This window comes from Ursus maritimus, assembly GCF_017311325.1.
Source record: "Ursus maritimus isolate PB19 chromosome X unlocalized genomic scaffold, ASM1731132v1 scaffold_X1, whole genome shotgun sequence".
Classification (NCBI taxonomy): domain Eukaryota; kingdom Metazoa; phylum Chordata; class Mammalia; order Carnivora; family Ursidae; genus Ursus; species Ursus maritimus.
The window spans coordinates 41,097,488-41,123,613 of NW_024423319.1; the positions used below are offsets into that span (position 1 = coordinate 41,097,488).

At 43.7% G+C, this 26,126-nt stretch overlaps 1 protein-coding gene across 3 annotated transcripts in view; it reads left to right on the plus strand.

Moving 5' to 3' along the window:
- The window catches only part of MORC4 (MORC family CW-type zinc finger 4), a 50,110-nt gene extending 27,642 nt beyond the window's left edge, over positions 1-22,468 (plus strand). For 2 of the 3 annotated variants that reach the window (XM_040629429.1, XM_040629441.1), the window contains 8 exons: positions 2,044-2,142; positions 5,214-5,342; positions 7,830-7,898; positions 8,301-8,352; positions 9,738-9,913; positions 20,615-21,308; positions 21,606-21,889; positions 22,197-22,468. In XM_040629429.1, the coding sequence (XP_040485363.1) occupies positions 2,044-2,142; positions 5,214-5,342; positions 7,830-7,898; positions 8,301-8,352; positions 9,738-9,913; positions 20,615-21,308; positions 21,606-21,889; positions 22,197-22,350 (1,657 nt within the window). In that variant the 3' untranslated portion in view covers positions 22,351-22,468. The remainder of the gene's footprint in view (positions 1-2,043; positions 2,143-5,213; positions 5,343-7,829; positions 7,899-8,300; positions 8,353-9,737; positions 9,914-20,614; positions 21,309-21,605; positions 21,890-22,196) is intronic. The other variant, XM_040629434.1, reaches the window with a different exon arrangement.
- The last annotated feature ends 3,658 nt before the right edge of the window (positions 22,469-26,126 follow it).

Sequence of the window (26,126 nt, forward strand, 5' to 3'; positions counted from 1 at the left end):
GTTTTGTTTTGTTTTGTTTTACCTATTCCAGCAATCTCTGTTTTTTGATTGGAGAGTTTAAACCATTTACATTTAAAGCACTTACGGATAAGGAGGGACTTCTGTCATTTTGCTCTGTTTTCTGTGTGGCTTCGAAGATTTTTTTGTCCCTCATTTCCTGTATTACTGTCATCTTTTGTGTTCAGTTGATTTTTTTGTAGTGAAAACTTATTTCTCATTTCTTTTTGTGTAGCTTTTATAGCTGTTTTCTTTGTGGCTACCCAGTATTACGTGATCCTGTGGTCAGGAGCCGCAAACAGCAATCAGAGGGCAGATCCCCAGGAGTACAGGCTCTTTTTGCCCACCTCCTGCAGGCTGCTCCGAAAATGTATGCACAGCTGCCTGCCATGGGGCTGTGGATGGAAGATGGTAGCTACTCCCATTCTAAGAGCTAAAATTTGCCGATTTACCATTCGAGCCTTCTGAAAGTTGCAAAGCATCAGTAGACTCTGGAGTTCCAAATAGTTCAGACGGTTCTGCTGGTGCAGTGGCTATCTAGGTGGGGGGATAGATTCCTGGTGCTTCCAACTCCGTCATCTTTCCAGAATCCCATCTAATCTACTTCTTTTAAAAATAGTTTTAAGGGACGCCTGGGTGGCTCAGTCAGTGAAGCGGCTGCCTTCAGCTCAGGTCATGATCCCAGGGTCCTGGGATCCAGTGCCGCATCCGGCTCCTTGCTCAGCGGGGAGCCTGCTTCTCCCTCTGCCTGCCGCTCCCCCTGCTTGTGCTCTCCCTCCCTCTCTGACAGATGAATCAATAAAATCGTTTAAAAGATAGCTTTAAAATAGAATTGTAAGAGAAAACAAGGAATAGTTCTTCATCTGTGACTTGAAGGAAAGATACAAACGTAGAAGTGTGAACGTTAGTAGCTTGGAGGGGAATAAGTGTTTGTAGGGGAGCTCACATATAATCACTCTTCTCTGTGTAGTCAGAATCTAACTTCATATTAGTAAGGTGGAGGGAGGTAAGGAAGAATTCCTCTTAAGGAGAGAAGAGGTCTACCAGACCCTTGGGAGTGGTCCAAGGAGTCCAGAGATGTTTTTTAAATGCTGAATCTGTAGTATTTCAGGTGTGTACAGCTCTACAGTAAGGTATAACCCTAGGTCGTAAAATTAAGGTAGGGATCAGTCATTCGAAATTGGCAGTTTTTAAAAGTAAAATTCAAAAAAAAAGTAAAATTCAGGTTTTGACTGACACACATTACATCGTTTGGCCCTAGGTTTGCTGTTGTTCATTTGGGAAGAGAGAGAAAGGGGTGGAGCAAGAGCCAGAACTGGGGTCCAGCCTCCAGGAACAGATGCGCAGTGGAGGGCTGTCCGTTGAGGCCCCAACTGCTGTGATCAACATTTGAATGAAGAGCTACGTAGACATTTTTAAGTTAACGTTGGATTGATTTGTAATAGAGTGCAGTATTTGATATGTGATCCTCTGACTTTCAACTTGGTCCTGAATTGTTTACCTGTTGTCATCTGACAGTTGGAGCAGCTCCCCATCAGCTTCTCAGTGTGGCTCTGTCCTCGCTCTGCAATTGAGTCTTTTGCCATTGTCCATAATGTCAGCTCTCCCACCACATGATTCTAAAAGCCCTGAAAATTTGAAGAACACAGTACTTTTTTTATATTTTAATGTTTTTTTATTATATTATGTTAGTCACCATACAGTACATCCCTGGTTTCTGATGTAAAGTTCGATGATTCATTAGTTGCGTATAACACCCAGTGCACCATGCAATACGTGCCCTCCTTACTACCCATCACTTTTTACAACTTGTGACCATTTTGCCTTTGCAGCCAAAGTGACCACTCAACGTTATGACTTCGTCATTTTGACATGTAATTTGCAAAGGCAGTGGATTCCCATCCTAGTTTCTGAAAGTGTAGATGTTCAGACTTAGGCCAAATCGTCCATATTGTCGGCTTCTGTTAAATGGGAGCATCTGAAAGATTGTAAAATAGTTCAACAGATCCTCAGCATTGACGTGCTTCTGCTTGCTTTTTCTTTCAGGTTGACAATAAATGCCCTTGCCCAGAAGCTCAATGCTTATTGGAAGGAAAAGACATCGCAAGAAAATTTTGAGACCTCAGCCATAGCCAGGCCAATACCGTGAGTAGTAAATACAGAATATAAAAAGTATTAGGGGTGATATCTATAGAGCAAATGGAAGGGACAAGGGTAAGATGGTGCTTTCGCATAAGGAAGTTTAATTAAAAATAGGAAATCACAGGTACTAATTTCATCATTCTCTAGACCTCTTCATTCTGGTTTAACACTTACGTGGTTTGGCTCGTAAATAGGAAGGGTTTAGGACTGTGAGTTTACCCTACAGGCAGTGTGATATAGCGGAAGATGATGGCCATTTAAATGAGACACTCCTGGGTTGAAAATCTGGATCTGCTTCTTAATAGTTGGGTGAGCTTCGGTAAGTAAGTTACTTCACCTCCGTGAGAATATGAAATTGGATAGCATGACATTTTTAGCTAACATTTTAGCATAACATAATACCTGGCATATAGTAGGTGTTCAGAAATGTTAGCAAACCTCCCTTCTCTTTATTCTTAGTGAACATTGTTGGACCTGTACCAAGGAATTTGAGGGTAGAAGTAGAGAACCCAGCATATCAGGAAAAAGGTAGAATTTATTGAATCTAAGGTGGGGAATTACGTACAGAACTGTGGATCCGGACGACATGCCTCAGTGAGCCAGGGAAGGAGCATAAAACAGAGGCTAGAATGTGTAACAACACATACATGATCAGTTACACCACCATCATGACAGAGTGTTAAAAGTTCATTTTGGGGTTGTCATCTGTGAGGCTTTTTTTTTAATGGAAGTTATCAGGCTAACGTACGATACAAAATTTTGTTTCAAATGCAACAAGATCAGTTGTTGTGCGAATCACTGTCTTAGTCGAAGGATCTCTGGGCATGTCCAGTCTCTGTGGTTTTCAAAGAAATGCCAACTTAGACGAGATGCCTTTTTTTTTTTTTTTTTGCCTTTCAGATACGCAGTGATTAATGCAATGAAGCGAATGTTCATATATTGCTAGAGTGTGTGTGTATGTGTTATAGAATCTCTCTGGAGGCAGAATTGTAATAATTATTATTGTTTATTGAGAACTTATATGCCAGGCCCTGGTCTAAGTTCTTGACATGTAGTGACATTTATTTGACCATTACAACAACCCTATGAGGTAGCAGAATCATATCGTTCCCTCTTTACTAATGTAGACGCTGATGCACGAAGAGCTTAAGTAACTTCCTTAAGATGAAACAGGTAGAAAGTGGTAGATACCAGGTTCAAATGTAGGCAGTCAGTCCCCCCAAATCCAAGTTCGTAGCCATGACACTCTTCTGGGAGGATACAGTGAGGGGAATATGGTGTAACCCCTTCAGCTACCTATGTGTTGCAAGCACAAGCTAAATCCCTCTCCTGGCTGCCTGGATGGAAGGATCTACCATAGTCTGAGGTGACCTGACACAAGGAGTTGCCGTCTCTAACTCTTGTCTCCAAGACAGTAATATTGGCATGCTTCTGCAAGCAGCTCTTCTGTGCATTTCCATGTAAAACCAAAGCCACTATGACCTTTCCTCTCCCTACCACCGCAGCTGAAAGTGCTTTTTGCTGTCTCCGGCTCTAAATAAAATAGTGGCTGTATGGAAGTATATGGACACCAGAGGTCAGGCCTGAGCTTAGAGCTTAGAGGTGACAAGACTGGAGCAGCCTGGAGCTAGGAGACAGGAAGCTGTATATCCAAAACCATGTATGAATTCTCTTTGTTAAAACAGAGTTTTAAACAAGAAGAGGACATTGTCTTTGAGTGGTAGAAATAGGAGTGTCTTTTCTTTTTTATATCTTTCTGTATTTTCCAGTTTTTCTATAAGAAGCTTATATTTTTATAGCTAGGAGAAAAGCCATCATTTAAAAAGATAAGGAAGGGACGCCTGCATGGCTCATTCGGTAAGCGTCTGACTCTTGATTTCAGCTCAGGTCATGATCTCCAGGTCATGAGATCAAGCCCCACATCGGGCTCCACTCTGGGCATGGAGCCTGTGTAAGATTCTCTCCCTCTGCCTCTGCCCCTTCTCCTCCCCACTCCACCCCCTGCTGACGCATGCGTGTGTGTGTGTGTGTGTGTGTGTGCGCGCGCGCGCGCGCACATGCGTGCTCTCTCTCTCTCTCTCAAAAAAAAAGATAAGACCAAAAAAAACAAGAACTAAGACATAACCATATCACTCTATTGAAATGGCTACTAGAAGAGCAGTCTAAATGTAACATAAACGCATCGTGCTCTAGGCTAAATGATATGTTTCTCTAATCGGCCCTCTTTCTGCTTCTTTTCTCCAGCCTTCTCCCTCTAGCCTGCTTTTCACACCTCAGATGCTGACTGCTTCTGTGAGATACACACTGCCTCTTTCCACAGAGAAACACATGCACTCTGAGGCATAGGTGACTGGGGTCCACTTCCTGGCAGGGATGGGAGTGGTTTGTGTCTCAAGAATAGAACTCTGGAAGGATTTTACCTCAATTTAACCAATTGTTGGACTGGAGCCACCATACCTAGTTAGGAAATTTAATCACATTTATAGGACATTTTTAAGATTAATGTTGGGAATATCAACCTAATAAAATTTTGATTGAAGTATAAACAAAGACTTGAACAGAAAAAAGAGAGGACTAGGGATTCCGCAGGGAAATGGGGGGAGAGTTTATGATGATGATGCTTCCGTGACTCCCACAAGTGCATTTTAAACCTGTCACACAGTTGGATAGAAGCAAATAAAATGATTCTATGGGTTTTATTTCTTGGTAATATTGTTACACATATATATTTATATGTATATAAATTTTTTCCTAGTTACTTAATTTTAGAGTCAAAATTATCCTCTTGCTTGCTTAGAACAAGAGATTCTGGATAAACATTATTTACTTCCATAAATAATGGTAGCTTACCATGTTAATACTTATAACTATTTTTCATATCCATATCTGTTGTAGTTCTATTATTTTATTTGTGAAGTTCAAGATACATATTTTAGATGCCTTGACCATAACATCACAGTTCTAACACATTTCATATATAAAATTTTGTTCTTTCACTTTTAGGGTGTGCCTTTCTGATGTAAGGGCACAGAGCTAGGATATACACAGTCATACTTCTGTTTTCCTTCATTCAGGAAGATTCCCGACCAGACGTGGGTACAGTGTGATGAGTGTCTTAAATGGAGGAAGCTTCCTGGCAAGGTTGATCCGTCTACATTACCTGCAAGATGGTTTTGTTACTATAATTCCCATCCAAAGTACAGGTAAGGTTGGGACTCGGTACTGTGTTAGAGAAAATTCCTGATTTGTCTCTATATCCTAAAACACTTCTAAAAAAAAGATTTTTGGGGGGTGCCTGGGTGGCTCAGTTGTTAAGCGTCTGCCTTTGGCTCAGGGCATGATCCCAGGGTCCTGGGATCGAGCCCCGCTCAGGCTCCCTGCTCCGCTGCGAGCCTGCTTCTTCCTCTCCCACTCCCCCTGCTTGTGTTCCCTCTCTCACTGGATGTCTCTCTCTCTGTCAAATAAATAAATAAAATCTTTAAAAAGAAAGATTTTTTTTGAGTATAGTTGACATATAACGTTACATTCGTTTCAGATGTCTGACATGAGCATAGGGATTTGACAAGTGTATGTGTTCCGCTGTGCTCCCCATAAGTGTGGCTCCCATCTGTCCCCATGCAACACTATTACAGTACCAATGATCGTATTCCCCTTGCTGTACCTTTTATTCCCAGGACTTAACTCATTCCATAACCAGAACCCTACTCCCTTGCACTCATTTGGCCCACTTAAAACCCTTTATCTCAAGTCGACACTCTGCACCCTGGCATCCGAGCCCCTTGCTAACCGATCCCACCCTCCCTGTCCGGCCCTAGTTTTCATTGTAACTTCATACAAATGGTACGCTTTAGGCAGGCCTGTGGCTCCAGTAGCCCCTGCCCGCGCCATGCTTGTTCCCTCCGCATTACTCAGTAGGGTCATTCTACTTGCTTGCGGTGAGTTTCTGCATTCCATCTGCCTATCCACATCCTATCCATCTGGGAAGCGGACGTATTCTTGTGTGAGGCTTCTCCTGGTGACAGTGGTTTATAGTGATTTTATGCTGGGTTCCTGTGGTGGTTAACTCTTGACATTTGTTCACATACTGTTTGGTATTCTTTAGATGGTTTTCGTATGTGTATACTTTGGCTCTTCAAGAGATTGTAAACTATTCGAGAACAAGGGCTTTACATTTCAGGTGGAGTTGATGATTTTCTTCATGTGCTTCCCTTCCTCTGCCTAAATCTATCATAGTACCTGTTGCACATTTAGTGCCGTCTGTTCACCTGTCCCTTGTGGCATCTAACATCCAGATACTGCCTGGCATATCGGTGAGCATGCATTTCAATTTAACAAATATTTTCGGTTTGACTCCGTAGTCAACACAGGTTCACAATAATGACTCCGTCTGCTTCACTTCAGCTGTGACTTTCTTAATATTTTTTTCTGTGGGATAAATGCTGATAGAAAAAAAAGGTACTGAAACAGGGTATATATGCATTTTAGGACAAACGTTTGAAATGGAGGAAATTAAGTAAATGAGGTCTAGGTCTGTGATGAGTAAGCATTCCCCCATCATCTCCAGATGTGCCTAAGCCCCTCTCCCTGGACAGTAACTGGGACTGCGGGACTAGAATGTGGGACTGAGTGCTTAGGAGTCTCATTTTTGAAGCCTGGATCTTCTCTCAGTTTACACTTTAATCCAGGAGACATAGCCTATAGCCTCCCAGGACATGCGTCTTTATAAAATGGGTACAACACAAGGTTTCCAGTTATTACTAATTTTCGTTTATTTGTTCTGGGATTGCTTTTGATCATTGAATACATTTTCTAGTACTCCTTTTAGTGTTTACTCCTAAGATTCTCTTCCTTGGGCTCTACATATAGCAGATGTATTTCCATTTATAGAATTTTCCTTTCTCTCCTCTTTGCCTAGTCTCCACTGTGTTGTTTTTACAACATAAGCTGCTAATCCCTTATTGCTTCCCTCTATCATAGCCTCTGATTTTCTTCTTCAGGCGTCATCACTTAGTTTAGGGATTCTCATGCTTCTAGATGGCACCTTGGGAATTACTTTCTTTGTAAACAAGAGGCAAAAGACCCAGGTTCTAGTCTCAGCAGTCATCTCTTTGTATGGAACCTCAGGCAGGTCTCTCTTGTGTTTGAAATCTACCGTGGAAAAATAGAGATTATGCTTCTTGCCATCCACCATCGTAGGAATTTTGTAGCTGTCAAGGACTTCGAATGTCTTGGGGGGAAAGGTGATATGTGCACCAAAAATAATTAAATGATGGTGTGCCTTGAAGTAAGAATTGCTACATGGAGGACGCCTGGGTGGCTCAGTTGTTAAGCGTCTGCCTTCGGCTCAGGTCATGATCCCAGGGTCCTGGGATTGAATCCCGCATCGGGCTCCCTGCTCAGCAGGGGAGTCTGCTTCTCCTTCTGCCTCTGCCCCTCCCACCTGCTCGTGCACATGCTCACACGCTCTCTCTCTCTCTCCCTCCCTCTCAAATAAATAAAATCTTTAAAAAAAAGAATCCTCACATGGCAACATGGCACACGGGTCTTATAATGTGGGTGGAGTCTGCACTCTGTAATGTCAGAGAGTTGTAACCTCTAGGACCTGCCTTGTCATAGTTGTAAGGAAAGTAAAGGGTAAACCCGAAGGGCATGTTTTGTTTCCAAAAGATGATTTCTTCTCTGTACTGCAGGAGATGCTCTGTTCCAGAGGAACAAGAACTCATCGATGAAGACCTGTACTTGAGCAAAGCTAAGAAACAGTTGAGTATACCTACAGTTCTAGATGGTACAGTAGAGGGGCCTGACCCTTCCTAACAGGACAGGGGGAGTTTTGAGAAGAGAGATGATTTTTTTTCTTTCTTGGCTTTGAATGATTTCCCTCTCGCTTCTCCGTTTTCCCATTTCTTTTTTCCTTCTCATCATCTCCTGAGTGTCTAACTCGTGATTGTCTTCTGTCTCTCACCTTCTCCCCCCACCTTTTGATGGGGCATTTGACCTCTCTCTTCAGTGGCAGAGTTTAGGAAGGCACCCTCAGTTACTCAGTGAGGCCCACACCATCTCTAATTCGGAAGGAACATCGTAACCTAAATCTACAGTTGGTAATGCATTTCAGATGGAGAAATTTCATGAGGGAACTAAATAGCACTTTTATCTTCTCCTAGAGATCAAGCCGTTGAGAAGAAGAAGCTGCCAGTGGACAATGAGAACCACCAGGTGAGAGACAGTCTGCCCTCTTTCTTTTCTCACACGAAATTTTCCCCAACAGAGGCCATAGGCTGAAGGAAGCAGCAGTCTTGAAAGCTGCATAGAAATAACAAACCATTTCTTCTGGTGGTCTTTTTTTCCATTGGATCTTTTGATTTTGCCTTGATCTGCTGTTACTGATGTTCAGATCACCAAAAGTAGTGGAGCCAAATCTTTTATTTCCCAGATTTGGATTGCGTACTGATTCTGGACAGTGTGAATGTCATGTTCAGTGTCACGGAATATTCAGGGTTGTGTTCCATCCTCATACAGGCTGCTCCTGTTGAGTGTCTGGTTTTTCCTCAGTCTCCTTTCTTCCAGGATTCAGGGGTAATCCCTTCCTCCTTCCTCTTGGGAAGAAGGGGTGGTTCTCTGTGCCCCTCCCCTATCCCTGCTTTCAGGCTGGCTGGCTTTATAAAGACTCTGCTGTTTTGAATTTTCAGGAGCACTGTCTCTCGGACATGGTTGCCCAGCTCCGGACGCTGAAGGGTGCAATAAGGTTGGCCGTCCTCTCAGGGACACTCCTTTCCTGACAGCCACCATAGCACCCACCCATGTATCTTCCCCACCCAACCTTGCCTTTCTGCATGATTTTCCTCTTGACCCTCTTTCCCAGAGATTTCTGCTAGTAGCATGTTAGATCCATCTCTCCCCCACTCGATCAAGGTAGGTCAGACTGGTGAGGATAGAGGCAATTGAACACTAATTCTTCTTCTGACATCCTGCCGAGACCCAGGCATATGAATACACAGGTTTCATACCCTCATGTCTTGGCTTAATCGTCTGATCTAGAGATTGGGAGATTTCCTGGGACCGCCCTGTCCTCATTCAGTTTACCTCCCCTTTATACTCCTCCACCTTCATCATTTCTACTCTCTTCCTAAGCTGGCTCTCCCATGAGATCCTAGATGCATGTCTCCGTGTGTGTGCACTGTGAATTTGCGTTAGTCTCTCGCATGCATGTCTCCAGAACCAGCCGTGACACTTGCTGCAAAGCTTATTTCCTCCACCCCTGCCCGCATCCCAGATCTCAGAGGAGTGAACACCCGCCTTAAACTGGGTCACAGGAGAGACTTAGACGGTGACTAGGGGGCCTGGGTGTGTGTTGTGGGTGGGATGACTCTAGGAGCCAATAAGTGAGTTGGGGAGGTCTGTTGGTGCCCAGCCGACAAGGTCATCACTGATCTGGGTTCAGTGGGCTAGTGTACATTACCGCGCACTGTTTGTTTTGTGTAGGAAACCAGTTTCTTTTTATTTGGCCAAGTGTTTTCTCCTAGCATCAGAAGGATTTGAGTCATCCTTTTGGTATTTTGTTTGAAGTTGGGATTTTTATGAACCACTTCTTTCTTCGCTAGGTATTTGCTAATCCGCTGAAGATCCCTGCTATTCAAGATATGGATGAATTGAACAATAAGACAATTGGATATGAGGGAATGGACAGTCCTAGCCGGCCTCCATCTGTTGGAGAAGAAAGCAGGACACCTTCTCTTCAGCTTAAGCCTCTGGATTCCAGTGTTTTTCAGTTTTCCAGGTGGGTGGAAAACATAGGCTGTCTTTAGTAGTAAGCCTCGGGGTCCGTTTTCCTGTAAAGTAAGTTGGGGTGGTTATCGTGTTCATGTTTCTCCTGAGGCCTGGCATGGACCTCAGATGGAGAAACACGATTTGGGGGTAATAGAATTGTGTGTTGCGTGTACTTGCAATTTTTCAGCATTACAAAAGTGCTATGTCAAGTCTGGCTGGCTGGCTGGCTGTCTCTCTTTTGAGGTAATCATCTGACAAGTACTCCTTTATGTATTATGTATTCACATTATGCTGGGAACTGTGTTAAGGGAAATAATGGACGTGAAAATTCTTTGGAAAGCATAATGTGCAATCCAAATGTAAGGTAATGTTACATAGACAAGCATTATTTCTTTCCTTAAATTTAGGAATATTGAGGTCCTGTGGGGCCCCATAGGCCTAGCACGTGTTGGCCACATATAAAAGATAACTATTAGGAGTTTGTGCCATTAGGCAAGCCTTCTAGTTCATTGTCTCCTAGAGTCAGTGGTGAGTATGAGTTTAGTTTTGGGCTTCACTTGTCCACCTTCTGGCACCTTGTCGGTATAATTTTGTTAGTCTTTCTAACAGGAAGGAGCGTACCTTTTCTTTTTCTTAAATAACAGGAGTATTTGAAGTGCTGAAAGATATGACTTCCCCTCTACTACCATGAGACTGGAACTCACGACTCCTAATTGTGACTTGCCTTCTCCTCTCTACTATGCTTCTCACTTCTGGCAGGGCCAAACCGTAAGGCAGGTACAGAGTTGCTCTTTAAAAGTAGAAACTTCTGCAGTCATCAATGATGTGACTATTATATCATGGGCTGTGAACTTTTCATTGACCCTCTTCATTTGGGGTATCTTAATATAGTTTAGGATAGAAACAATGGTATACCTAACAGGGGAAAAACAGACGACGACTCCTGGCTTTTCCTGGTGGTACTGATTCTTTGCCTTGGGTCTTGCTTCGTAGGTGGGTCTTTTCAGCTTCTCATGTAGACAAACATCTCCACATGTGTCCAAGTCCCCTATTCTGTGATTCTTCCACAGTTAAGCCCTGTAGACATTGGAAGAACCCCACGACCCCCCTGAACATGAACAAAAGGTCCCAAGAGGAAAAGTAAGCTATTTAGGAGCGACACTAATAACACTCCAAAGGAATAAATGAGACTCGGTATGAGATCACCTAGAACAGTGTCTTGGGAGCTAGGAGACACTCAGTAACTGGTGTGAAGTGGGAGTCCTGTGGCAGGAGCTGTTTCGAAGATTGTACTGTGCAGCAGAATATAGTCCAGTCAGTCTCAGGGCCTTGAGTCTAATTTGACTCTGTTCCCATCCACAGTTTTCCAACTTCCATTGTAGGTGGGGAGGGATGCTGTGTGTTTTTGAAGCACATTGTTGCCTCTCTACCCCGGATCTCCTTGAGGTGGCCACGCATCCAAATTGCCATTGGCATTTCAAAGTGTCGTAGCTCTTGAAGGCTATCCTTTCCCTGCTGTGGCCACTCTTTTGCTTTCTCTTCGGTGTTTCTTTTGTTACCCTAGCGTGGTTTCTGGTCCCCTGAAGGAGACTACAGATGCTGATATGTGTGTGTGTGTGTGTGTATTTGATGAGTGCAGTACGGCAGTTCAGCCATTGGGTGGCAGACTTTGTCAGGCTTTAATGGGATTTCTGCAGGAATTATTTACGGAACCGGCGATATCCAGATTTGGGTTTTGGCTATAGAGGACAGGTAAAGTGCGTCATTCATGTGTAATTGTAATTTGAGAATAATATTCTTCCAAGGGAAAGAGATGGCGTGCTCATTGATGTTGCTACTGTCATGTTTTATGGAGGGTCAGTAAGCTGAGGATGTCATTCTAAGCTACATGGATAAGGGGATTCAGATTGAGTGCAAAGAGTCTGCCTTTTTATAGGGAGAAATGAAGGTACACAAGAGTTTGGTAAAATATACAGGGTCTTCTTGGTAAAACAATGTTAATGAAATAATAGGTTTAGTCAGGAGTTACAAAGGTCTCCTTTGTTATAATCAAAACCTGAAGCGGATAAGGGTCCTTGGGTCATGTAGTACAGCTTTCCAACTCTAGATAAAATAAAGCCCACACTCCCCAAGAGAGTTTTCTAGAAGTTTAAGCAGGGTAAGTTATATGACCTAGCAGGGGCCCCCAAAGGGTCATTGGAGATAGCTTTGTGAGTTTCACAAACTAGCCAAGGGGATGGGAGGACTCGCAGTGAGGAATACGGTCAGCCAGGATGCAAGCAGGCGTAATCGTGTAGCTTATTTCTGTTAAAGGAAATAGTGTTTTTGTTCGTTCATTCTGCACATATTTGAGTACTTGCTGTATGAAAGGCAATGTTCTAAGGCAGTGATGGAACCAAAACCGAAGGAGCTTATGGCAATCAAAGTTCTATATGCAAGTGTCCCCAATACGTGCTAGCTTTCACATGTGTAGTTACAAACTAAAGGTCCAGAGCATCCAGTGGCATATGGACAAAGGAGAGAATCAGTATTTAGATGTTTAGAGAGCTCTTGAGTAAACTGTATGTCAAAGGCTAATGATATTTAAAAGGATAACAAAAAGGGACCATCCAAATTACACTGTAATAGTTGAAGGAGAGGAAGACAGACATTCTAATGTGTTTAAAGGAATATTTGAAAACAACAAACACAAGGTAGAAACAGAAGAACAATTTTATAAGTGAGTAAGATAGATTCAGCAGCCAGTATTAACATTTTAATGAGAGAGATTTCCAGAATGGAGAAATGAAGAATGTGATGGACTCTTTCACCAACAAATAACCATTTAACTGGAAAATATTATTAGACGAAACAAAACAAGCATTTGAAGTTCCTGAAAATTGTCCTAGATGCATACAGCAAATAAACATTCATTCAAGAAAATCTATGAAATTTCAGAGACAACCGCAAGAGTCTTCAGCGTTTAGCTTGCTCCCATCCCCCTCCAAGCTGTATTTTACAAAAACTTCTCAGGGAGTTCCAGTCCAGGTGGTTGTGGTCAAGAAGCTGCAGCCTCCCTCTTTCCCTAGCTCCCAGTCTAGAGCTGTGGTTTCACCTGGGTCGGACAGGCCTCTGACATTTCTCGTGTGCCCTAGTTCTGTCTTGCAAAAGCGCTGCTCCAGGCCCACCTGGAGGACTAGGCCTCTCTCCCCCACCCAACCCTCCACTCAGGGTGGAAGCACTCCCCGAAGGACAGAGTGCTGACCGTCCTGGACTCCCATTGCTCCAGCCACAGCTTGCTTACAGGCCAGAGGTTCATGCCTGAAGGAGCAAGCCCAGAAAAACACCCGGCAGCCACATTCATAAAAAAAATTTTCTTTCTTTTATGCCACGTTTGCACGGTGGCACCGAGGTCCTGCTCAGGGCAAGAGGCCTTAAAGATGAAGAACTCCTTCGCTCTACCGGAAGGAGCTGACTTTTACGTGGAACCAGATCGTGGAGAATTCCATTCCTAAAAGCATTGTCAAAAATAATGGAAATCTTGGTGCGCAGTAATTAAGAGGGCACTCATAGCTCCATGATACACGTTACAACAAGTGACATGGCTGAGCAGCCAGAAGTTTGGTAACAGAGAGAACCAAGGAAAAAGACGGTTGAAAAAAACTGTCTCCCGGGGGGGCGCCTGGGTGGCTCAGTTGTTAAGCGTCTGCCTTTGGCTCAGGGCGTGATCCCGGCGTTCTGGGATCGAGCCCCGCATCAGACTCCTCCGCTGGGAGCCTGCTTCTTCCTCTCCCACTCCCCCTGCTTGTGTTCCCTCTCTTGCTGGCTGTCTCTATCTCTGTCAAATAAATAAATAAAATCTTTATTAAAAAAAAATCTCTCTCCTGGGATCACAGTCAGCCCTGGGATTAGGAAGGCTGTGCGGAAGCACAAGGCTCCATTTACTGAGGAGCAGTCAGACTGGGATGTGGGGTGGACTTTAAAGCAGTCCTCAAGCCTCACACAGATCAAACAACAAAAGGACAGGGCCCTCACTGGTACTAGGGGCTTAAGCACAGCCTCTGACTAACCACTGGCTGATTAATAAGCTTTTCTGACCCAGGGGCAATTCCTAGGAAACCAGGCTTAAAAATAAATCACACATGTCCTGGTAGACTGGAAGGCTGCGTGTGTGCTCAAAGTTGTGCCCTCTCAGAGGTGATTAGAGAGGGAAAATCCCGGTCGCTACTACCTGGCCGAATGTGGGGCCGAAACAGAGTCCTCGAACTGTGGTAGCAGCCTCCAAGCCACACGTACATCCAATGGGAAAGGGTAAAAATCGAATTGGCTGAGGGGGCTTAAGTACAAAGTAGCCTTTGCTGACCCAGGGGTGACTCCTAGGTTGCCAGGTGTAAGAGAGAAAAACCAAGAAGAAATCTATTTCCTCTACAGTATACAGCCCCTGATAGTCCTGCTCAGATTTCTTCAGCCAAGTCACTAAGTAAACAACCAAGCAAAAGACGACATCAACCACTCAGGGAGACGGGAGCAGTATCCAGAGTTGCTGTACCGCGTCACCTAAAATATGCAACTGTCAGTTCGCCTGGCTGGCTCAGTTGGTGGAGCGTGCAACTCTTGATCTCGCGGCTGTCAGTTCGAGCCCTAAGTTGGCTATAGAGATTACTTTAAAATAAAAAAAAAACCTTAAAAAATGAAAATAGCCAGTTGTCGGCTGAAAATTATGAGACATGCAAAGAAACAGGAAAGCGTGACCTGTACATAGGGAAAAAAAGAAGTGGATAATAGAAACTTGCTCTTGAAGAGACCCAGATGTTGGATTAGCAGACAAAGACTTCAAGGCAGCCATTATAAGGAAGGGATAACTGGGTGATGGGCATTAAGGAGGACACTTGATGGAATGAGCACTGGGTGTTATTTGCAACTGATAAATCACTAAATTCTACCTCTGAAACTACAACCAACCAACCAACCAACCAACCAACCAAAACAGTGGAGACTAGTGGGCAGTTGGGTCACAGGTTCAAGGTAGTGGAAGAAGAAAGAGTGTCAAGCAAGAATCTTAAATCCAGTAAAACTATCTTAAGAAAATGAAGGTGAAATAATACATTTTCCAGATAAACAAAAGCAGATGGAATTTGTTTCTAGCTAAACTCCTTTCAAGAAATACTAAAGGGAGTCCTTTAGGCTGAAAGCAAGTGATACCAGATAAAATCAAATGCAAATTCACATGAAAAAACAAGAGTACTGGCAATGGTAACTAATTCATTATAAAAGACAATATAATGGCATTTTTTTCCTGTTTCTATTCGTTTTTTAAAAGATTTTATTTGAGAGAGAAAGAATGGGGGGAGGGGCAGAGGGAGGAGCAGACTTCCTGCTGAGCAGAGAGCCCCGATATGGGGCTCCATCCCAGGACCCCAGGATCGTGACCTGAGCCGAAGGCAGACGCTTAATTGACTGAGACACCCAGGCACCCCTCCTGTTTCTATTCTTAACTAAGTTAATTTAAATAATTTCATAAAACAGTATGTATATATTTGTATATAATTTTACATGTGTTTATAACTTCATTGTTGGGCTCATCCACAGATGTAAAATGTTTGACAGCAACAACACAAAGGAAGTGAGCGGAAGCAAAGCAGTACTGGAGTGAGGAGATAATACTGTAGTACGAAAGGAAGAAAATTTTAAATGGAAAAATAAGATTGATTTAGCAGACTCTATAAGCATTATAAATATGGAATTGCTCTGCTTCTCTGTTTTCTCAAAAGACATAACATTACATAGAGTAATAATTATAGCAGTGTGTTGTTAGATTTGTAAATGTTAAACCAGAAAATAGCCGTATAATATGAAAAGAGGAACAGTAGAAGAAGAAAGGCACAAAGAAGGCATGGCACGTATAGAACACAGCAAGCTAAATAGCAGGTGTAAATGCTGTCATCTCAATAATAACATTAAATACGACTAGTTCAAACTATCCAATCACAAAATACCAGATTGGATTTTTAAAAATATCCAAATATACAGGAGATAGGCTTTAGATTGAGAGATACAAGTAGGTTGAAAAGTGGAAGCAGATACACCATGCAAACAGCAGCCATAAGAGAGCTGGAGTGCTTAGCTAACATCAGACAAAACAGACTTTCAACAAAAAATGTTACTAGATATTACGAGGGATGTTTCATAATGACAGGGTTCATCAGGAAGATGTAATAATTATACCTATATGTGGACCTAACAACAGAACCCCCCAGATATATGAAGGAAAAGCAGACAGACTGGAAGGGAGAAATAGATACCAATAATACTTGAAGACTTCAATGGCCCACCTTCCATTATGGGTAGAAGATCAGCAAGGAAACAGAAGAGTTGAAGAATGCCATAAGCCAACTGGACCTGACAGAAATGTATAGAACACTTTATATTCTTCTCAAGGGCACGTGGAATATTCTCCAGGATAGACCATATGTTAGACCAGAAAACAAGCCTCAATAAAGTGAAAGGACTGATAGCATACAAAGGATGTAGTCCAATCCCAATGGACTTAAAGTAGAAGTCAACCACAGAAGGAAATTTGGGAAATTCACAAATATGTGGAAATTAACAAAATAAAAAGCTTTTGCATAGTGAAGGAGACCATCAACAGAAAGACAAAGCAGCCTACTGAAGGGGAGAAGATATTTGCAAATTATATATCTAATAAGGGGTTAATATCCAAAATAAAGAGAGAACTTAACACATCAAAAAAACCCACAAAAAATTTGGTTAAAAAATGGGCAAAGGGCCTGAACAGACATTTCTCAAGAAGACATACGAATGGCCAACAGACAGATGAAAAGATGGTCAACATCACTTATCATCTGGAAAAGGCAAATCAAAACCGTGGTGAGCTGTCACCGCATACGTGCCAGAATGGCCAAAATCAACAACACAAGAAACTGCAGGTGTTGGTGAGAATGTGGAGAAAGGGGAAGTCTCTTGCACTGTTGGTGGGAATGCAAACTGGTGCAGCCACTCTGGAAAACAGTAAGGAGCTTCCTTAAAAAATTAAAAATAGAGCTACCCTATGACCCAGTAATTCCACTGCTGGTATTTACCCAAAGAAAACGAAAACACTAATTTGAATAGGTCATATGCAGCCCTAGGTTTATTGTAGCATTATTTACAATAGCCAAGATATGGAAGCAGCCCAGGTGTCCATTGATAGATGAATAGATAAAGAAGATGTGTATACACACACACACACACACACACACACACACACACACACACACACACAGAGTGGAATATTACTCTGCCATAAAAAGAATGCGATCTTGCCGTTTGCAACACTAGAGGGTATAATGCTAAGTGAAATAAGTCAGATAAAAAAAAAAGACAAATACCGTGTTATTTCGCTCATGTGAAATTTAAGAAACAAAGAACAAACAAGAGGCAAGGGGGGAAAAAAAGAATCAAATGAAAAAACGGACTCTTAAATACAGAGAACAAACTGGGGGTTGCCGGAGGGGAGCGGGGGGATGGGTGAAATAGATAAAGGGGATTAAGAGTACACTTACCATGATGGGCGCTGAGTACTGTATGGAGTGTTGAATCGCTATATTGTACACCTGAAGCTAATATAACACTGTATGTTAACCATACTTCAAATAAATAGCCACCAAAAAATTTAAGAAAACAGTTAGTAAAATGATTCCATTTATAGTAGCTTCAAAAATAAAAGTCTTTAGGAATAAATTTAACAGAAGTGCAAGTAAGCCTTGTAAACTGAAAATTATAAAATATTGCTGAATGAGATTAAAGAAGACCTGAATAAATGGAAAGACATGTCGTGTTTATGGATCAGAAGATAAAATGTTAAGATGACAATATTCCCCAAATGGAGCTACAGATTCGATGTAGTCCCCTCTCAGAATACCAGCCGGCTCTGCTGCAGGCAGACAATTGAGGAGGATGACAAAAAGAAGAAAGAAAATGAGAAGGTGGGGTGCCTGGGTGGCTCATTTGTTGAAGCGACTGCCTTCGGCCCAGGTCATGATCCTGGGGTCCCAGGATCAAGCCCCGCATCAGGCTCCCTGCTCATAGGGGTGTCTGCCTCTCCCTCTGCAACTTCCCTTCCTTGTGCTCTCTCTCTTGTTCTCTCTCTCAAATAAATAAATAAAATCCTAAAAAAAAAAAAAAAAAGAAAATGAGAAGAAACTAGCTATGTAGTTGGAAAAGAATTCCTGGTGTATAAACCCGAAATTAGTCCTTTCTAAATGAGTGAATACAGGTCTGGAATAACAATCAATCCCTAAAGGGAAGAACCAGACCTTTACTTACAGAACTAGTAAGTACTTCTAGAATCACTAAGTAAAATCCACTTCTTTTTCTCTCAATCACGAAACAGTTTCTTTTGAATTTCCTCTTATGTGCAAAGTTTTGTCCCTTCCTTCCCATCCAGCACAGTTAGTTAAGCTCTCTTCTGTCAAGGAGCATGTCCTTCAGTACTTTAGTAGGGAACTTACAAGACACACGCGCGCGCGTGGACACACACACACACACAATACGTAAAGCGCGATACGTATAATAACTGCGTGCTAAGGTGCTATAGGAATTCAGAAGTAGCATTTGAGCCAGTCTTAGACATGTGAGAAGGGCATGCCAGTCAAAAGAAGCAGCGTGAGAAATCATGGGCATTTCCTTCAACTGGTGTTTTTGAAGGGAAGTAATGAGAGAGAAAGCTAGGGCCAAGTGATGTCCCAGCCCTGCCCCTGACTAGCTACATCACCTTGAGAAAGTTAACTTCTCTAGGGCTGAGCATCCTCTTTTACAAGTGCAGATAAACACACCACTTACGTCAGGGTTGTTGGGAAGGCGGAATGAGACCGTATACAGTAAGCACTTACCACACCGTCTGGCACAGAGTAAGTGCTCAATAAACATTTCTTACGTTTTGGGATGGAATGCCAACCTAAGACATTTGAGCTTTTATGTTGTGGAGAGCAATAAATAAAGATTTCAATTAAGGGTGTAACATAATCAGGGCAACACCTTAGGAAGATTGTTAACTTGGCAGCAGGTGGTCTGGAGGTGAGAGAAGGGGCAACTGGGGGCAGCCATTGCAAGAGCTCAGGAGAGGGAACGTGAGCTCGAACCTGAGTATTGATAGTAGTAGAACTATATAAAATTACAGGTTTGACCTTGACAACGGAAGGCCAGTTTTCTGCATCCTGAGACACCAGTGGGACAGGCAGGAAGGAACGCGTGCTGGGCAATGGGAAATTCAGTACTAGAGATCAGGACTGGGAGAATGACCAGAGGGTATAACCAAAAAGGCGTATGAGATTACCAAAGAAAAGAAATAAGGGAGAGAAATAAGGACAGAACCCTTGGAGGTGGGAAAACGAAGAGAAGGCAGATCATTTGACTGTAATTCCCTTTCATAAAACGTTGGTGTTGCTATGTGGTATCACATACCCTTCCTTCATACCTCCAAACTGTCTTCCTACGTACCACAGCTAAACGGACCCTCTGCACTGGCCCTTTACGCATGTTCTAGATGAATGCATTCGTTCTCACATTGCCCCTAAATACTTTTGCTTTCCCCCTAAGGTTGATACAGCAAGACCTATTAAGATGCAGACCATCTTTCTGGGTGAACACTAGTTTCAAAGAACTTTCAGGGTGCTGTGAGAAGCTAAGGTTTGAGATGTCTTACAGATGTTCTCAGAACTTGCAGAGAAAAGTGGGCGGCCTTGAAATACTGTGAGGTGGCTGAGAGATAACATGCCTGACTCTCATTGAAAATTTGAAATTTGGTTTTTACCTTGAGATTTCTGGGTTTTCTGCAGGGAGAACTAAATAGTGATAGGGGTAAAAATGAGTGGGGCAGGGGCAAGATTTTAAATTGCCTGTGGATTTCATGGGCACCAGTCATTTCATTAGTTCCTTCAACACTCAGTGTGTATAGCAGCCAGAAATGGAAGGCGATTTGTGATTACTCTCCTGCACTTTCCTGAAGAAATGAGGGAGTGCCTATTTGCCCTGACACAGGGGAGTTCTTCTGCCCTAAGAGGGAAGTGACTTGAATTGGCTGATTCCACTTTTGACTAGGGCCCTGTGTTTTAATTAACTTTTACAAGTGAATAATGGGCAATAGCCACAATCCAGTTGGCTGGCAAAGGAACTGCATAGTGTTCTGTTGCAATATAAAAAATGTGCCTAAGTCTTTGATACTGGGAGGTTTTTGTGACACTTTAAAATTAACAAGCTGGCTCAGCTTTCCTCCGCATACTCTACTAGGCTTTTTATGACCTTTTTTTCCATTCTCGTGTTAGGGGATTTTGCATATATGTGTGTGTGTGTGTGTGTGTGTGTGTGTGTGTGTGTTTTGCTGCCTTTCCTTGCATTTTGGAAACTTCCAAGTCAGGCTGGTTTCAATCCTATTTTCAGAATTCTTGCCAAGAACAACTGGGTCTTGTTATATCCAGACACTGACTCTCATATCTTTTGATTTCATCTCTCCATTCAGACTGGTTGCTGTCTCAGCAAGGTGCATGAGTGAAGGGTTTGGAGTTTGGGGTAGAGTTGTATTTTCCTGACCCGTGGATCTATGGATAAAATGATCTGTGGATAACAGCTAGAGTCAGTTTTAACGTGGGAAGTTTGGAGAGCGGCTCCATAGGATAAGAACATACCTAGCTTGTATTTTGACAGCTTAACATTTAATTCCCTCTTCTTCTTGCAGTAAATACAAATGGATCCTGGGAGAGGAGCCGGTGGAGAAACGAAGAAGGCTCCAGAATGAGATGACAACACCTCCTCTAGACTATTCCATGCCTGGCCCTTACAGAAGGGTTGAGGCAGCTGTCGCCTACCCAGAAGGGGAGAACAGCCACGATAAATCCAGTTCTGAGAGAAGCACACCACCGTACCTTTCTCCAGAATACCCAGACGCAAGCAAGAATACCAGTCAGAGTAGGGAGGTGTCAGTCCTGTATTCAGGGGCCCAAGACCAACACCAGGGGTCCCTGCTCCCTGAAGAATTAGAAGACCAGATGCCAAGATTGGTAGCAGAAGAATCGAACAGAGGCAGCACAAACGTAAACAAGGAGGAAGTAAACAAGGGACCTTTTGTAGCTGTTGTCGGTGTTGCGAAAGGCGTTAGAGATTCAGGGGCTCCCATTCAGCTGATCCCTTTTAACAGAGAGGAGCTGGCCGAGAGGAGGAAAATGGTGGAATCCTGGAGCCCGATGCCTTATCCCTCCATGGCCTCTGCTCCCAGCCCGGCCGCGGCCGCTGGGGAGAAGGGCCGAGGTTATGAGGAGAGCGGAGGTCGCAGTTCGCCAAAGACGAAGAACCAAAGAGAGCTGGAAGAACTGAAAAGAACCACAGAAAAACTGGAACGTGTTTTGGCTGAGCGGAACTTGTTCCAGCAAAAGGTTAGGGCAACACCTTCCCACTAGGAGTAAGAGATCCTTTTTAACCACGAGACCAGAGAGTCGCGGCTCTCGACGATTTCCTGTTCTGAGGCCTTTACACAACAGAAGCCATGGACTCATTCTGTGCGGTGTCTCAGATTGAATGAACCCGAGTGGGCTTCCCGCCCCGATCTGGGGCTCGAGAAGGCCCCTAAGTGGAACATGTATGGAGGAACCGCAGAGTGAATGTATTAGGGACACGCTTTGGCGCGCTCCTAGCATGTGGGGGTCACTGAATTTCTGTTTCTTGGACTGCAGGTGGAGGAGCTGGAACAGGAGAGGAATCACTGGCATTCTGAATTCAAGAAAGTCCAGAGCGAATTGGTGACCTACACCACCCAGGAGACGGAAGGCTTGTATTGGAGCAAGAAACACATGGGCTATCGCCAAGCCGAATTCCAGATTCTGAAAGCTGAGCTGGAGAGAACCAAGGAAGAAAAGCAGGAGCTCAAAGAGAAACTGAAGGAGACAGAGACGCACCTGGAAGTGCTGCAGAAGGCTCAGGTCTCCTACCGGACCCCAGAGGGAGATGACCTAGAAAGGTTAATTACTAGGGTTTAGTTATCAGCTTGTGAGTGCTAATGGGAAGCATCCCTTAGGACCCCCAGTTACTGGCCGTAGCTAAGGGAGGAAGCCTTAATTAATTTGTAGGCCACCAAGGAGCGAGGACTTGCTTAGAGAGCTGCAGTCAGTCTCCCTGTGCTCGGTGGCGCCGTGCTTGCTTCTTTCTGTCTAGCTAATGGACACACCAGTGTTGAGAGATGTAGGCCCGTTTTTAAGGAGCTTCGTTTTGTTCTGTTGGCTAATGACTTCGTGTCATCTCTTCTGCCCCCTCACTCCATCATACAGGGCTTTGGCAAAGCTTACGCGGCTACGTATCCACGTCAGCTATCTCCTTACTTCTGTCCTCCCTCACTTGGAGCTTCGTGAGATCGGGTTTGACTCAGAGCAAGTGGATGGGATCCTGTATACGGTGCTGGAGGCAAATCACATACTGGATTGAGCACCGGACTATATACTCTATATACCCTTCCGTACCCTGCCCTTCTCTTCTCTTCTCTTCTCTTCTCTTCTCTTCTCTTCTCTTCTCTTCTCTTCTCTTCTCTTCTCTTCTCTTCTTCTCTCCCCCTTCTTCTTACTCCCTCCCTCTCCCCCCTCCTTCCCCCTCTCCCCTTTTCTCCTCCCTCTCCTCCTTCTGTCTCTCTCTCTCTCTCTCTCTCTCTCTCACCTTCATGCCTTATATAGAGAATCTTTGAGTAAATCCTGGCTCTCACTCAGTCTGCTTCTTACTCAGTTTTGGTGTGGAGAAGGAGGCTAGTTAACAGGCTTTCAGGAGTTCCAGGAACAGAAAAGCAATAGTCACCAAGCCAGGTGACCTGAAAGCTTTAATTTCCATGATGTAGTCACTTGGCCTGTTTTATATCCTTTCTGAAATGGTTTGTATTCATTTAGGTTAAATCAGTTGGCAAGTACTGGGTCCAATGTAGTGGGTGTTGGGGATAAATTAAGGAGTCTAATTCATGGTTGCAGCCTTCGAGGATCTAACAACCTAGTTTGGGAAGCGCAGGATACACACACCAAGTTAACGAACTGGTACAAGTGAGTGGTACAAACATGATAGACAAGTTCTGGGGGAGGAAGTTGAAGGAAGGCATCACATCAGAAATGGGACCTAAATTAACATTTGTTTAAAGAACGAGCAGGACCACACTGTCAACAATGGCAACAATGGTGGTTCCTTAGGGGATAGGACTATGGTTGATATTTTTTTCTTCTCGCTATCTTCCTGCCTTTTTCAAATTTTCTATAATAAATCCGTTATTCTTCTTACATTGGAAAAAATAAATTGTTTTAAAAAAGAATGAGTAGGTTTGAATTTAGATATCAGATGAGAGACTCTGTTGAACATATAAGGTAATTTTATATTTACAGTTCATGTTATATTTAGCATCACCTCTGGAAGAATAGCTTGAACAAAAGCGTGGAAAAAGCTGGAATGTGAAAAAGATGTTTGGTAGAAGTGATGGGTTAATGTAAACAGAACTAAGGTTAAATCATGACCCGTCTGCTCACCCTCACGTGGTATTTGCACATCAGGAAGGAATTCTTGAAAAAAAGAAATCTGCAGGGCTCAACTTCAAAAAATATGTGCCACCAAACTGGGATTTCAGGAAGTGGGGGAGCTCGTTGAGAGCAGGGAGATCGATATATCGATTTGATATCCCTCGGAATTTACCACCTACCTACTCCTCAGGCTAGTGCTGAGTAAGGGGTTGGTCTCATATTATCAGAAATAGTAACACCTATACTCTTGTAAAAGTTGACATTTTGTTGATCCATTGCTTTATTGTATTTATATAGCACCTACTCTCCAAAGAGTTCAAGGTACTCTTCACAAGACACTGAACAATGAACACATAAAAATACGCCAGCAGTGACAAAGAATACAGGAGAAAAAATCACAGGGAATGGGGGAGGGATCAAGCAATCGCAATAGGATTAGGTAGTGCAGAGGAATGTTCTGGATGTTGTTCTGTTTTCCCCTGCAGAGGTACTTGGGAAGACTCTCCCAAGCTTAGTTTACCTCCTTGGAGAGGAGGCGGGGTGCAGGTGCTCCCTTGAGGCTGGGAGGACTGGGGGAGGCCTGAGCCAGGTTCAGCATCAGAGTGTGTGCTGACAGTTACCCCGGCCCCCCGGCCCTCACCGCACCGCGCCTCTAGCCTTCAGCCTGGTTAGTTTGTATGCCGGACATTTGGACTATGATATTGAAGATCCCCACTGTCTAAGTAAATATAAATATTACTGAGAAGCGGGGTGGGGGGAGCGTGTTTTCAGCTATCCTCTCAATGATACTTATTCTTCGGAGGCGGGGCCGTGAAAAGCTGGGACTTGGCACAGATGCGGACAGTATGGATGGAAGGTGGTGTCGGAAAAAAATTTGGAGCATTGAAGGTTCAGCCTGTGGGGGAGAGAGTGAGCATGTGTTGAGTGTGTGTGTGTGCGCATGCTCATGTTGGGTGAGTGAGGGGCAAAGTAGGAAAGAATAGGGGCAATTGGGCTTTAAGAAGAAAAAGGTCAGAAAAGAAAAAAGTTGGAAAACTGTAACTCCTCTTTGCTAGTGCTTACTCTCCGCCCATTCCTTAGGCCCAACCGCATAGTGCTGCTTCCAGCAACAGTTAGGTGTGTGAGTCCCTCTCCTGCGAAGCCAGAGCGACCTCTTTGTTACCTATTTGCAGTGAAACCACACCTGTTTGAGGCCCCTTTAGCCAATGTTAAAAGCCACGGTGGAGAGATTCAAAAGTGTCCCCCAGCCTCACCAGAGCTTATGTAGTGTGGAGGCAAAAGACACCGGGAAGAAAAAAGTGGGTGCTTCCTCCTGGCTGTCCTGTTAACAGAATCGTAACTGTCCTTTCAAATGTCCCTCCTATTTACCCTTGAGCTTTTCATTTCCGCAGTCAACATTTAGGCCCTTATTCTCTCATGCCTGGAAAATTGAAATCGGCTCTTAACAGGCCACCCCTCCCTCCCTTTCTCACTCCTTCCATCCACTCTAGTCACTGTCACGAAATTGCTTTGAATGGCCTCCTCAGGTTATGGCTCTGCTCAAAGACGCCCTAGTGCTCCCAATTGTCGAGCCAGCGCAGTACAGAGCCCCCCACCCCACCCCCGACCCCGCCATGGCTGTCCCTGTGCCCTCCAGTCTCCTAACATTCCAAACACAGTCCTCATTCCATTCACGCTGAACTGTGTCTCGGGTTCCGAACCTGCCTGGAGATTTTCTCCTCCACCTTTGCTATTCCGTTCCCTTTACCTGGAACGTTCTCCCTCATCATCTTTCTTTTGGCTCAAATGTCAACCTTTTCTTCCCCCCAAACTCCCCCAATTAACCCAGTCAGGCATAATGTTTTCTTTGAACATGTAAGTTTTGTGTCCCAAGGCTTTTTATCACAAACTTCCTTGTCCTGTCTTCCTATTAGAAAGCTCTAGATTCAAATATATAGCTGCCTACTTGGCATTTACATTTACATGTCTCACAGGCATTTCAAATAAAATGTGTTAAAAATAAACAGTGACACACACACCCTGGGACTGTTCCTTCCCCCAGTTTTCCTCATTTTAGAAAATGGCACCTCCACCCACCCAGTCACACAAGCTCAAAACCTGGAAGTCATCCTTAATTTTCCTCTTGTAGGCCCCCACATCCAGGCTGTCAGAAAGTCTGTCTGTCAGTTCTAGCGCCGAAGTGTATCTTGACCTCACTGACTTTTACCACAGCCACCTTATTCTAAACAACCATCAGCTCCCATAAGATGTTTTTGTGGCTCCTAACTTGTGTCCTTGCTTCCACTCTTGTTTCCACAACTGTCTTATCACACGACAGCCAGGTTAAAAAAAAAAATACAAATCAGATTACATAACTCCCCGCTTAAAGCCCTTCAGTGAATTCTCATTGCACTTGGAAGAAAATCCATCCTCCCTACTTCATCTGCTTTGTGTCTTATGATTTTTCATCGTATTTCACTTTCCCCCTCACTCACTGTGGTCTTCCCTTGGAAATACGTCAGGCTCTCACTTCCCTCCAGAGCCTTTACCCATACCGTTCCCTCTTCTAGAATGCTCACGCCTCCAGTTTGGGCACGGCTGCCTCGTCCTCATCCTTCAGGTCTCGGTGTAAGTGTCAACTTTCTCAGACAGGCCTTCATGCAGCCTTTTTTCTCTCTCTCTCCCCTATTCTGTCATTTCCTGTTTTCAATTCCTGACCCTTCTCACAACTGGCTG